Consider the following 12,048-nt stretch of genomic DNA (forward strand, 5'->3'; position numbering starts at 1 on the left):
TCAAAAAAAAAAAAAAAAGAAATAGAAATAGGGCTGCCATGGCCAACAAGCTCCGCACTCTGCCTTGCCTGCTTACCTCTTACAGTGACTCTCAGTAATGTACCTGGTGTTACCCAAGAATCCCAAAGAGTCGAGGTTGAAAGTCAGTGATCTACAACTATGCAGTATTCTGAGACTCCTTGTACAGCAGTGATAGGAGAAGCTACAGGATGATACCTGGTCCAGAAGCTCAATTGCCAAACACTTAAGTATTTCTTAGTCTGGAGAGAACCATCTGCCAAGTCCTCTTACTGCAATTCAAACAACAAAACCTTCCACAATTGATGCTGATCCAATAGCCATTAGCAATTTTTTCCCTTAAGTGTTGGTCACTTAACTAGAAAAACTCAAAACTTGCAAGACAAGAATTGATCCAAGTGGGCAACAGGCAAAAGAGAAAACCAGTGGCCCAGAGATCCAGCTGCAAAGCCTTTGATGTGAACACAGGCTGAGAATCAGGAAGAGGAGGGGTGGTTATGGAGCCTGCGCACTAGGCAGTTGCTGGGAGATCTTTTAACTCAGCAGTGAACCTGTGCACTAGTAAGGTTATCACAGGCAGCTGCTACCTTGTGTGGTTCCACCTGACAGTTAAAGAGGTTTATTAAAGTGCCCCCTTTTTGACTTCTGTGGTGTATCTTTTTTAGAAAAAGTGCCGTGTTCAAAGTTACAAGGTTCATGAAAGTGGCTTGTGTAAGCAAACAGTGGTGGGCCAGCCCAGTGCCCTCAGTGCACTGTTACTTTGTTACCCTGAGGTGACTGTGACCAGTGTCCAGATGTGAGGCTGCCCTCGCTGACTCTGCTCCTTCCACCACTGGCACCACCTGACTCTAACTTAGGCAGGCCACCCCTGCAAAGATCCCAACTCTGACAGCTGAAAGAACTCAGAGCAGGGGAGCATGGGACCAACTGGTTCCTTGGCTTCCCTTACCTATCTTGGAAGAGACGCAGAGCTTCATGCGCCCAAATCCGAATGAGGCCTTCAACAGGCAGGGTCTCCAGAGGTCTCAGCGCTTCAAAGATGCCTCTCACCCACCTAGTCATTTCACGGGGTGAATAGATATAGTGAGGTTGTGTATCCTGAGTGAATCTCTCCTATGGGAATGAGAAAAATGGAAGTTACATGTAAATATCTTAAGACACGGAGAAGTGGTCAAAAGGGAAAACGCTGCAAAACGTGTTTACATTAAAGATAAAGAATCTAGACCCTGAAATATTTAAGAAGATAGCTGGATATGGTGGTGGGCGCCTGTAGTCCCAGCTACTAGAGAGGCTGAGGCAGGAGAATCACTTGAACCTAGGAGGCGGAGGTTGCAGTGAGCCGAGACCACGCCACTGCATTACAGCCTGGGTAAGATGGAGCAAGACTCCATCTCCAAATGAGTAAACAATGTTGGAACAACTAGATATTTAACAATTTAAATCTTCAAACAATGAAACTACAAAAAAATCCTTCTGAGAATACTTAAAAGCAAACTAAATGCTGGGAAAAAGCATCTGCCACCTATGACAAGCAAGCTGACCCACAGCATGAAGAGCAAGAGACACAGCAGGGCAATCGGCAGCTCCCACTCATCCCCCGCAAGGAGGGCTCCACGGGAGGCTAAACAGAGAAATGCAAACCCCAACTATGAGAGTCACGTCTCACCAAATGGGCAAAGGCGCTTTTGTTAATGACCAGTTTTTAAACGTTGGAGAGCAAAGGGAAAGAGGTGCTGCTGGTGGGAGCTCGGCTGGTCCAACTACCTTGAGAGCAATCTGGCAGATATGCAGCCTTTATATATGTTTAGAAACGCATACTTCTCATCATATACACACACATATAGGATAGTGGTTAAGCATGGAAATGTCAGCAATCTTAGTACCTGCACAGAAAAGTGACTTTGATGATAGACCCTGGAGCAAGTCTCTTGGCTCAACATCTCTGAATAAAGTCCAATCTTTTAATAGAGTTCTCTCATTTTTTTTTTTTTTTTTTTTGAGATAGGGTCTCACTTTGTCACCCAGGCTGGTGCAGTGGCACAGTCACGGCTCACTGTAAGCTCTGCCTCCAGATTCAAGCAACTTTCCCACCTCAGTCTCCTGGGCAGCTGAGACTACAAGCATGTACCACCACACCCACCTAATTTTTGTATTTTTTGTAGACACATGGTTTTGGCATGTTGCCCAGACTGTGCTCAAATTCCTGGGCTCAAAGGATTCACCCACCTTGGCCTCCCAAAATGCTGGGATTACAGGCGTGAGCCACCACACCTAGCCAATAGAGTTCTTTAATTATGAGCGGAAAACAATTTCTGGAGGAGCAAAGAGCCTCTGCGTACCTGAGACATGGTATAGAACTCCACCATGGCAGCGGTGAGCGGCTCCGCATACGTCCGCAGGGACGGAATGAGCCTCAGCATGGCGCGGTTGAAGGTGCCATAGATCTGCGTCAGGGAGGCGGGTCCCGGGTAATCCACGTACACGACAGGCACGTGACGCAGGAACCTGTGCACAGATGGCCCAGCTCAGTCCCCCTCCCTGACAGCGGCTCCAGGGAAGGGGCAGTGTGCCAGTGGAGCCGCCCTGTCCAGGGTCCTGACTGGAGGCTGCTTTCTAACCTAGCTATGCAGACTTGACATCAGTGTTAGCTGAGATCTCACACGCACTGCTCAGGCTTGGGGTCTGACACACAACAGTGGATTGAAAACACTTGAAAAAGAACCCAGCAAAGATGAGAAAATAACCCAGGCTTATTTCAGCCTCATCTTGGACCAACAGATGAGTCTGGGGCAGTTCATAACTACCAAGAGATCAATGATTTTATTTTTAACATGCTTTCCTGGCATTACAGCTCAGAGAAGTAACCTAGGAGGAACCCCATGATAAGCAGTATTACCATCTTCATTATCAAAACCAGGTTTCTGTGGCATTGTGCTTACAGCAATCCTGAAGCTGCATGTGTGTGAGGCAGGGCAGTCTACCCAGTGGTTTTACCTGTGTGAGAGAGGCTTTCTTCCAGGGTCCGTGGGGGGATTACAAGCCCCAACAAACTGTATTCTCTCCAGCTTCACCCATGTTTGATCTGAGGTACGGTAAAAGCCTCCGTGCTCCACCATCTGAAGGAACAGACAAGTACCACATTAGGAGCAAAACTTGAACAAGAAACATTGTGGGGCAGGAAGGGCCTGGTGGATAGAAACGAACCTGTCTGATGAAGGATATGACCCTCTGGGTCCCATATTTATCCATATCTGGCAAGTTGATTTCATCACAGAACAACACCAGCCACTTTCCAAGTTGAACAGGAGCCAAAACGACCCCGTTAGGCGTGCGCCTATACTCGCAGTAGTGGTCAAAAGTCTTCAGAAGCAGCTCTGGAGTAGTAGCACTGGAGAAGTTGAGACCCACCACCTGCGGAGGGAAGACACGAAACCGCACCGTAAGACCAACCCCACGCTCAACAGCAAAAGGCCTGCTGCCCACCTCCTGGCCCCTTTACCTCCATGTCAGGCAAGGCCCGGAGGGCGCTGAAGAGCGTCATGGTCTTGCCTGACCCGGGAGGGCCACACAAGACCAGGGGCTTGTGCTCGGCCAGCCAAGTGTACAAGAGGGCTTCGTGGCGGACTGTGTCCAGTGTTGGCACGACAACGTCAGGGGCTGCCACCTTGTGCGTTTCCACTTCAATCTGAGGCACCTTGGCCTGCCATGGAGACCACTCTCCACTGATGGACACCTACACACAGAGACGGAAGTGCTAGTCAGGCTAGAGTCAAGGTGCCGCCTCACGAGATTTGCTTTCCTGAACACAAAATAGAACTTTCGGCATAAGGAGGAACTGGTCACGTTAATCTGCATTCTTTGCTAACACATGAAACTAAAAGGATCAAGTCCTTCTATGAAATGGAATAAAATGAAAAGACGAAGTCCAGGTCCCGTGGTCAGGCTGTTCCCGGGTGAGTTAAATCAACAAGGCGAGAATCAGAACACGGGCTGTAACTGCATGCTCACCTCGTAATCGATGATGGGTATGTTGGGCGCAGTGGGCAGAGGCACGGTTGTGATTCTTCTGATGTATTCACCCAGCTCTGCTCTCATTTTTAGCCGGCTGTCTCCAGACAGGGACCAGAGTATGGCATAAACCAGATACCGCTATTAAAAGAGGAATTAAACTTTGATTTTTATAAAATTTCAACAACAAAAGAGAGACACTTAGAGCAAAGTTAGCCTGAAGACAGTGGTTCCCAGTCTTCTTGCATCACAGACACCCTCGGCACCTTTCCTAGCCCCTCAATGAAGGCTCTGCCCTCGCCCAGGAGAGTACATCCACACAGGTGCAGCATTTCAGAGGTCCCCAGACCTGTGGACCGGCACAGTGGGGAGCTCTGTGAAGCCCTGAAGCCTGCTGACCTGAATGTAGCGCTCCAGCTGCTCGATCTGCATGGGGAAGTCGGGGTGGTTGGCATTATACTGCGCCACGTTGCGGCAGGCCTGGTGCAGCATGGAGAAGAGGGAGCCCAGGCAGCGCAGGCGCGTCAGGTCCATGATGTGCTCCAGCTGGAAGGCGTGCTCTAGCGCCTTGGTGACCAGGCCGTTGGACGTGAAGTACGGCTGCATGATCGTGGCTGCATCTCTTTGGATCTAGAAGGTGGAATGAGTGATATTTAACCATCTTTGAAAAGGCAGGCGAGTTTCATCGATTCTAACCTGGGCCCAGGAGAAAGTCACATGACCTTGGAAAACTAATTCTGGATGAAGCTTCAATGACCAATCCTTATTCCTTCATCCTGGTGGTTCTCAAAAACCCTGCTTCCCAGGAACTTTGGTTTTCCCATGAAAAAGGGCACTCTTTCATCAATTTATAGAGAGAATAAGATAATGAAAAGAATTCTTTAACTTTTCCATACATGACTTCCAACATGTGTAGCTGTGACAGCTGGGCTTCCTTGCAAGCTGGCAGAAGACAACACTGATTACACAAAACTTGGCTGGGCATAGTGGCTCACGCCTATAATCCCAGCACTCTGAGTGCCCAAGGCAGGTGGATTGCTTGAGCCCAAGGAGGTCAAGACCAGTCTGGGCAACACAGCAAGGCCACATCTGAACATCCCAGCACCCTCACACCATGACACGTGGGTCCCTCCTGGGAGTACCTGCAGCATGGGGGAAGCGGCCTCCTCCCCTTCGTCCTCTTTGCCCTTGCGCCGCCGCTGTGCCTCGTCCTCTCCTTCATCCAGCGGGATGCTGCGCAGCCTGGCCAGGAAGTTGTTGAAGATCATGTCGGTGCTCAGCACGTCCTCACTGAACCAGACCATGCCGCAGCGCGACACTGTGGCCAGGGTTGCATATTTCAGGTCCTGTACCTCAAACATTATTCTCACCTTGAAAGAAAACATGAAGCAGATTTAATGACATAGGTTTGGTAGAAACCTGGACATTAAAATTATTTTACTTATATACACACTGAAAGGGTGACTTAAAACGTAATTTTTCTATACAGAAAGTAGCCAGGCATGGTGGTAGGTGCCTGTAATTGCAGCTACTTGGGAGGCTGAGGCGGGAGAATCACTTGAGCCCAGGGGATGGAGGCTGCAGTGAGCCAACATCATGCCACTGCACTCCAGCCTGGGTGACAGTGAAAACACGTCTCAAAAAACCCCCAAAACAAGCTAATAACCCAAACTTAATTTTTCTGCACTTATTTAAAAAATAAAGACAAAAACCATCTACAGCTCACATCACTACAGTATTCACCGTTCTCGCTGTAAGAATCTGGGCAGGACAGCTGTGTGTGGCAGGGAGAAGAGCAGGGCAGACCACCGTGTTTAAGGTTTCCTGCCACCAGAAGGCTCTTGAGGGTGCGGAAGCAACAGCCCCTCCAGGGTGATGTGAGCGGCTACTGTGTCCTGGGTGTGCACCGGGCCTGGATCCCTCTAGTCTCACACAACCTGACCAGGCAGGCATACTGTCACCTTCGGTTTAAAGATGGCGCAGGTGACTTGCTAGGGTCCAGGTGGTTGGACTCCAGAGCCTTATTAACCCTGGAGCTGTGATTTCCTCTCCAGGAGATCAATCTCCTCTGTCAATAGACTCTACCAGATCAGTTGTCAGAGTGGAACTTGAGGAGTCTGAGTAAGGGCACCCTTTCAGACAGCACTGAGAATCCATGGCTGGCTCCTGAAGTTGCGATAAACATCTATCCAAAGCCTTGCTGTTAAAGACTCATAAACTACTCAGGCCAGAAACCTCGCCTCATCCTTGAATCCTTTCCCTCACACCCGCATCTAGTCCATCAGCAAATCCCACGCATGCTCTCAAACTCCAGCCAGTTAGCCACTTCTCAGCACCTTCACTGCTGCAGACTCGTCCCCTGCCCCTGGTGCCTGGAGGAAGGAGGCAGCCTCCAACTGGCCTGGCTTTCACCCCGCCCTCTTCCTTCTCCAAACGGGAGCCAGACGGACCTTTGCTTCTCCCAGGATCCCAGCGTGCCCAAGGTACACACTCACACCCTCACAAGGACCTCCAGGGCCCCTGACCTGGCTCGTTTCCTCTCTGGTCTCAGCCCTGACTTGTCATCCCCAGTCCTCTCCACTTCAGCCAACTGCCCCTTGCTGTCCTCATACACACTGGCCCCCTGTCCCAGACCTGCTACTCCTGCTGTTTGCTCCTTTGCCCAGAATACTTGGGTGCCTTGGGACCTACTCCCTTACTCCCCTCAGTCTCTGCTCAAACCTCATTCTCAGGGAAGGCTTCACATTTTAACCTCAAACCCCAACACCTGACAGCTTGCTTTCAATTTCTTTTTTTCTTCTTTGCACCAATTGCTATTCATGCCCATCTTCTGCATCACACGTGAGCAAGAGCTTTGTCTTCTTGCTTTCTTACTGCTGGATTTTCAGCATTTGTAACAGGCTCTGACTCAGTGCACATCCACACCGGGCCTGGCGTGTTTGCTGATCAGTAGGCGCTCTATCAGGCACCGGCATCACACACTTATTTCCCAAGGGACAGCCTAGAAAGCCCCATTCTAAATTTCTCACTTTCCCAACTCCTAGATGTGTAACAGCTTAAGAAACCCTAATGACGCTGAGCACTGTGGCTCGTGCCTGTAATCCCAGCACTTTGGGAGGCTGAGGCGGGTGGATCACGAGGTCAAGAGATCAAGACCATTCTGGCCAGTGTGGTGGAACACTGTCTCTACTAAAAATACAAAACTTAGCTGGGCGTGGTGGCGAACGCCTATAGTCTCTGCTACTCAGGAGACGGAGGCAGGTGGTGGAGGCAGGAGAATCACTTGAACCTGAAAGGTGGTGGTTGCAGTGAGCTGATATTGAGACCATCCTGACCAATACAGCAAAACCTCGTCTCTACTAAAATGTAAAAAATTAGTCAGGTTTGGTGGCATGCGCCTATAGTCTCAGCTACTCAGGAGGCTGAGGCAGGGGGACTGCTTGAACCTGAGAGGCGGACGTCGCAGTGAGCTGATATTGTGCCACTGCACTTCAGCCTGGTGATAGAGTGAGACTCCATCTCAGAAATCCTAATGACCACCCCACCGTACAAGGTTAACTGATAATTATGGAGTGTGTGTATTACTCAGTAAATGATAGAACACCATTAATAAAACCTACTAAAATGTTTCTCACTAGCCATGGAAATAGAAACGAATCTAGCAGTTGAGATTCTACCTTTGAAAATTACTTACATAATCCGGGTCCATGACTCCGGAGCTGCACTTAGCTGGCACATGGATTTTAGTTGGCCGAATAGAATGATTCAGTTGATGACAGACAAAAGGTTACTCACATTGGGTGGAAGGCTGAGGCGCTCTCCATTGGGCAGAGTAAGGAGCTTGTTGTCATCCAGCACTGAGTTCAAGTTCTCAACCCACTCCGGATCCACATCGCCATCGAAGACGATCCACTGGCGCTTCTGCAGCTCGCCTCTCACACTGTCTATGATCCTGGTTGGGAAGGATTTTAAAACAGCTGCTGACTAAATCAGGATTTTAAGATTAGGCATGTTTACCTATGATGGTTTCCGAAGTGATCTTTGATTTACTGACTTTGGTTGAAAATAATGTATACTCTGCCATTGTAAGAACAAAGTACTTGGGCCCCATATCCAGCAGAACACAAAGATCAGAGGACGTACTTTCTCAGCACATGCGTGAAGAGTCCATCAGTCCATTCCCTGGTGTTGGGATCCAGGGTTCCGTAGAGGTGGTCTTTGCTGATGGCCTTGGGGTCGATGATATGGGCCACGCCTTCCACACCCTCGAGTCTCTCCAACGCCTTCAGCAGGACACGCCAGGCCATGCTCTTCCCACTTCCTGAGGGCCCCACCATCATCAGGCCATGATTGATCTGGGTGATCTGATAGAGCTGGAGAACCTGCAGGGCCCAATAGACCAGCACGGTGACCATCCCAGAGGAGGAATGGGGACAGCTCTTCACTGAGCCACCTCTTGTCAAAGTGAGCAAGAAACACGATCTATGGATTTTTTTTTTTTTTGAAATGGAGTCTCTCTCTGTCTCCCAGGCTGGAGTGCAGTGGCATGACCTTGGCTCACTGCAGGCTCACCTCCCAGGTTCAAGCGATTCTCCTGTCTCAGCCTCCTGAGTAGCTGGGATTACAAGCACCTTTCTATGCATTCTTAAAGGCAAGTACTGGCACTCTCCAACTGTAGAGGTATTACACAGGCCACATCTACAACATTTCCAAACTGTGGAGAGTTCTTACTAAGTCAGGAAAGCTGGAGCCAGTGGGACAGGAGATACTGATGAGCAGCCTCAACAAGGACATGTCAGACCCTGCCAAGGACAATAAGACACCGAATGAATGAGCCGTATGTTCAATCCAGTACAGAGTCTCTCAGGCTAAACATACACAGCTCATGTAAACAGTAAACTTTTTTTTTTTTTTTTGAGACGGAGTTTCGCTCTTGTTACCCAGGCTGGAGTGCAATGGCCTGATCTCAGCTCACCGCAACCTCCGCCTCCTGGGTTCAGGCAATTCTCCTGCCTCGGCCTCCTGAGTAGCTGGGATTACAGGCACCTGCCACCACGCCCAGCTAATTTTTTGTATTTTTAGTAGAGATGGCGTTTCACCATGTTGATCAGGATGGTCTCCGATCTCTTGACCTCGTGATCCACCCGCCTCGGCCTCCCAAAGTGCTGGGATTACAGGCTTGAGCCACCACGCCTGACCTAACTTTTTCTTAAATAAATCACATAGAGGAAGGAAAGAAGCCAATATAGAATGTAAACTACCTACTGATCAGTGATTTCAGTTGTTCATCTATGCCACTGGAAAGTCTTGTAAGCAGAGTTTTTACCAGCATAAACAAATTTCCAATATAATCATGCCCTTAGCATTTTCAGAAATTGAACTATACGGGACAGGCACACAGGCTCACGCCTGTAATCCTAACACTTTGGAAGGCCTAGATGGGAGGATCATGAGGTCAGGAGTTCGAGACTAGCATGGCAAACGTGGTGAAACACTGTCTCTACTAAAAATACAAAAGTTAGCCAGGCATGGTGGCACGTGCCTGTAATCCCAGCTACTCAGGAGACTGAGGCAGGGGAATTGCTTTAACCTGGGAAGCAGATGTTGTGGTGAGCCAAGATCATGCCACTACACTCCAGCCTGGGGTGACAGAGCAAGACTCTGTCTCAAAAAAAAAAGAAATTGAACTATATCATGTAAGTAAAATTTTCAGGTTAAGTTTTCCTACCTCTTCATTTAAACAACAAAAACATTCAAATAGGCCTTGCGTAAATATTCATAAACGATATCATGCACCTCCACAGACTTCATGGACAGTTTCACCAAAGGGCCCACAGCCGTCACTACTGGACACTAAAGCCAGCAGGGTCTGAGGGCAGTTGGCCAATGGAACAATCTGGGTTACCTTTTCAACCCACATTCCACCAACTTCTTCTCCATCTCCGTATGTCAAATACATCTCCTGACACACTTTCTTCAGCTCCTCTCGAAGGGCAGTCATCTCACCCCTGTGATACTGGACTCCAGGGAACACGTCCGACAGGAGGCTGAAGAGCAGCGGGATGTCCTCCGCCACCAGCTTCGGCACCATCGTCTCACAGACACTCTGTATCAGAATCTACGGGGAGAGGAATGCGCTGTGAGAGCGGAGCATGGCTCGAGTGCCGCCCACTGCGTCCCCAGGAGCTGCGTGATCAGTAACTGCTGGTGAACAAAGGGTGCGACCACCTCTCGTCCACAATCATGCACTCAACTCACTGGGTAAACATGACATTCAACTCCAGTCATCCCAACACATGTGAACCGCAAGAAGAACTCACAAGTCATGGCTTAAATGTTGAAAAGGTAAACTTAAATAACGTGTAAGGTTTGAATGATCAAAAGGTTTGTAACGCACCTCTTGTTCGGGGAGATTTTCAGCAATTTCTCCTTCATCAACAGCTTCCCCTCGCTCCTCTTTCTCCCTCTTTATCTTCTGGATTCTCTCTCTTTTCACATTGCCTGCACTCACCAGTACACTCTTCAAAGCCCGGAGACCAAAGTCGTAATGGCTCTGAGAAGAGAGCTGCTCATCACAAAGTCTAGAAAGGAAAAAAAGGCTTTCTTTAAAAACAGTACACTTTAAGCAACAATAAGGTCAGGCGTCAAGAAATCAGAGATGAATATTTTCAAAGATGTGCAATCATTACATACAAAAATTTTAAGGTTAAATGGGCACATTGAACATATGCAAGAAACATAATCATGAAGAATTCTAGGCTACTCACTTAAAAAACGGGACAATTTTGTTGGCAAGCACTTCGGCAGTGCGGAAGCCCTGTGAGTACAGCATGACCTGGGCGATTAACTGTCGGTCGGGCTTGGTCATGGCCAAGCTCCGGAACAGCTTCTTCAAGTTGTCAGGAAGGTTTGACCGGCCTGCGTAGCCAGGGTTCATGGTGATGAAGATGGCCATGTCGGGGCTCACTTTGACTTGTTTGTTCAGCAGCTCACAAGTAATGGGGGCAGAGGCTAAGAACGAGATGATGGTGTTAAAACTAGAAATGTTAGAAACACCTGTTCTAAAATATCTCTAAAACAAAAGACAAAGCTCTCGTTCCTCTAGGGAGCTGGTGGAGCGGTCTTCAGGGACTACCAGCCAAGTTCTCCCAGCCCAGGTGGACCCATTCCCATGCACCTCATGGGCACATGTGTCCCAGGTCAAGCCACCAGAAGCAGGGTCCACTTTTCTATTTGGGCAACACAACACTGAGTGTCATGGAGAACTCAAGATAGAGATGCTGCCCAATAAATGTGCAAAAATAAAAAGGAATAAATGCCGTGACACCTGACTGGCTTAGATATGGTAATTACCTTTTCCCAGGATCATCAAAATAAAAAACCTCCAAAATCTCCAAGCCCCTCTGAGCTACTTTGGGACAAAGTGTATTCTTTCCTTAAGAGAATACTGATCCCAAATGCAAGTGTTGCTTTCTTCGACACTCCTTTTATTTTATTTAGGAGGTCTGGGGAATTCTCCATAAGGCAAGTTGTTATTATGCAATTGAAGGAAAGAGTAAAAGTTACAGTGTGCACATAAGGCAGAATTTCACACCTACCCAATCCCCACGTTTGCTTCCTTCAGCATCCACCCTCCCTGACCCCATATGCTGGTACTTGGTGTTCAACAGGGAAGGGAAGCAGCCCTGGGGCCTCTCTGACAACTGCTCCGATCTTGATAAAGGGCTCGTTTCCAAAGACAGATAGCAGAATGATGGCCAGACAGGTGGCTGGGGAGGCTGGCTCTCTGATGATGTGGGAGGGAAGAGGGGGCACCGAGTGCCCACATCAGTGGACACAGTCATTCTGTGGCAAAGGCCATGGAGGGAACATACAAGCGGGAGCACAGGGGCATCTGTCTGGCTGAGGAAGGACTGCTCAGGTTTTTGGCTGTCCTAGGGCATAGCAACCTCTATGTTGCTGCCCTAGAATGAGGACTACAGATGCAGTACAGTTGTGGGTTTCTTTTTTTTTTTTTTTTTT

General features: G+C 48.7%; 1 protein-coding gene across 1 annotated transcript in view; it reads right to left on the reverse strand.

Annotated features, from left to right (window-relative positions):
* Positions 1-12,048, reverse strand: part of DYNC1H1 (dynein cytoplasmic 1 heavy chain 1) — an 88,130-nt gene that overhangs the window by 31,065 nt on the left and 45,017 nt on the right. The window contains exons 30-42 of the mRNA XM_017528090.1: positions 10,794-11,037; positions 10,424-10,607; positions 9,932-10,144; positions 8,170-8,408; positions 7,822-7,978; positions 5,169-5,396; positions 4,426-4,656; positions 4,027-4,167; positions 3,518-3,751; positions 3,223-3,429; positions 3,013-3,134; positions 2,358-2,523; positions 968-1,131 (exon numbers count right to left, since the gene is read on the reverse strand). Of these exons, the coding sequence (XP_017383579.1) occupies positions 968-1,131; positions 2,358-2,523; positions 3,013-3,134; positions 3,223-3,429; positions 3,518-3,751; positions 4,027-4,167; positions 4,426-4,656; positions 5,169-5,396; positions 7,822-7,978; positions 8,170-8,408; positions 9,932-10,144; positions 10,424-10,607; positions 10,794-11,037 (2,530 nt within the window). The remainder of the gene's footprint in view (positions 1-967; positions 1,132-2,357; positions 2,524-3,012; positions 3,135-3,222; positions 3,430-3,517; positions 3,752-4,026; positions 4,168-4,425; positions 4,657-5,168; positions 5,397-7,821; positions 7,979-8,169; positions 8,409-9,931; positions 10,145-10,423; positions 10,608-10,793; positions 11,038-12,048) is intronic.

The sequence above is a fragment of the Cebus imitator genome, unplaced genomic scaffold (assembly GCF_001604975.1).
Source record: "Cebus imitator isolate Cc_AM_T3 unplaced genomic scaffold, Cebus_imitator-1.0 Scaffold52, whole genome shotgun sequence".
NCBI lineage: Eukaryota > Metazoa > Chordata > Mammalia > Primates > Cebidae > Cebus > Cebus imitator.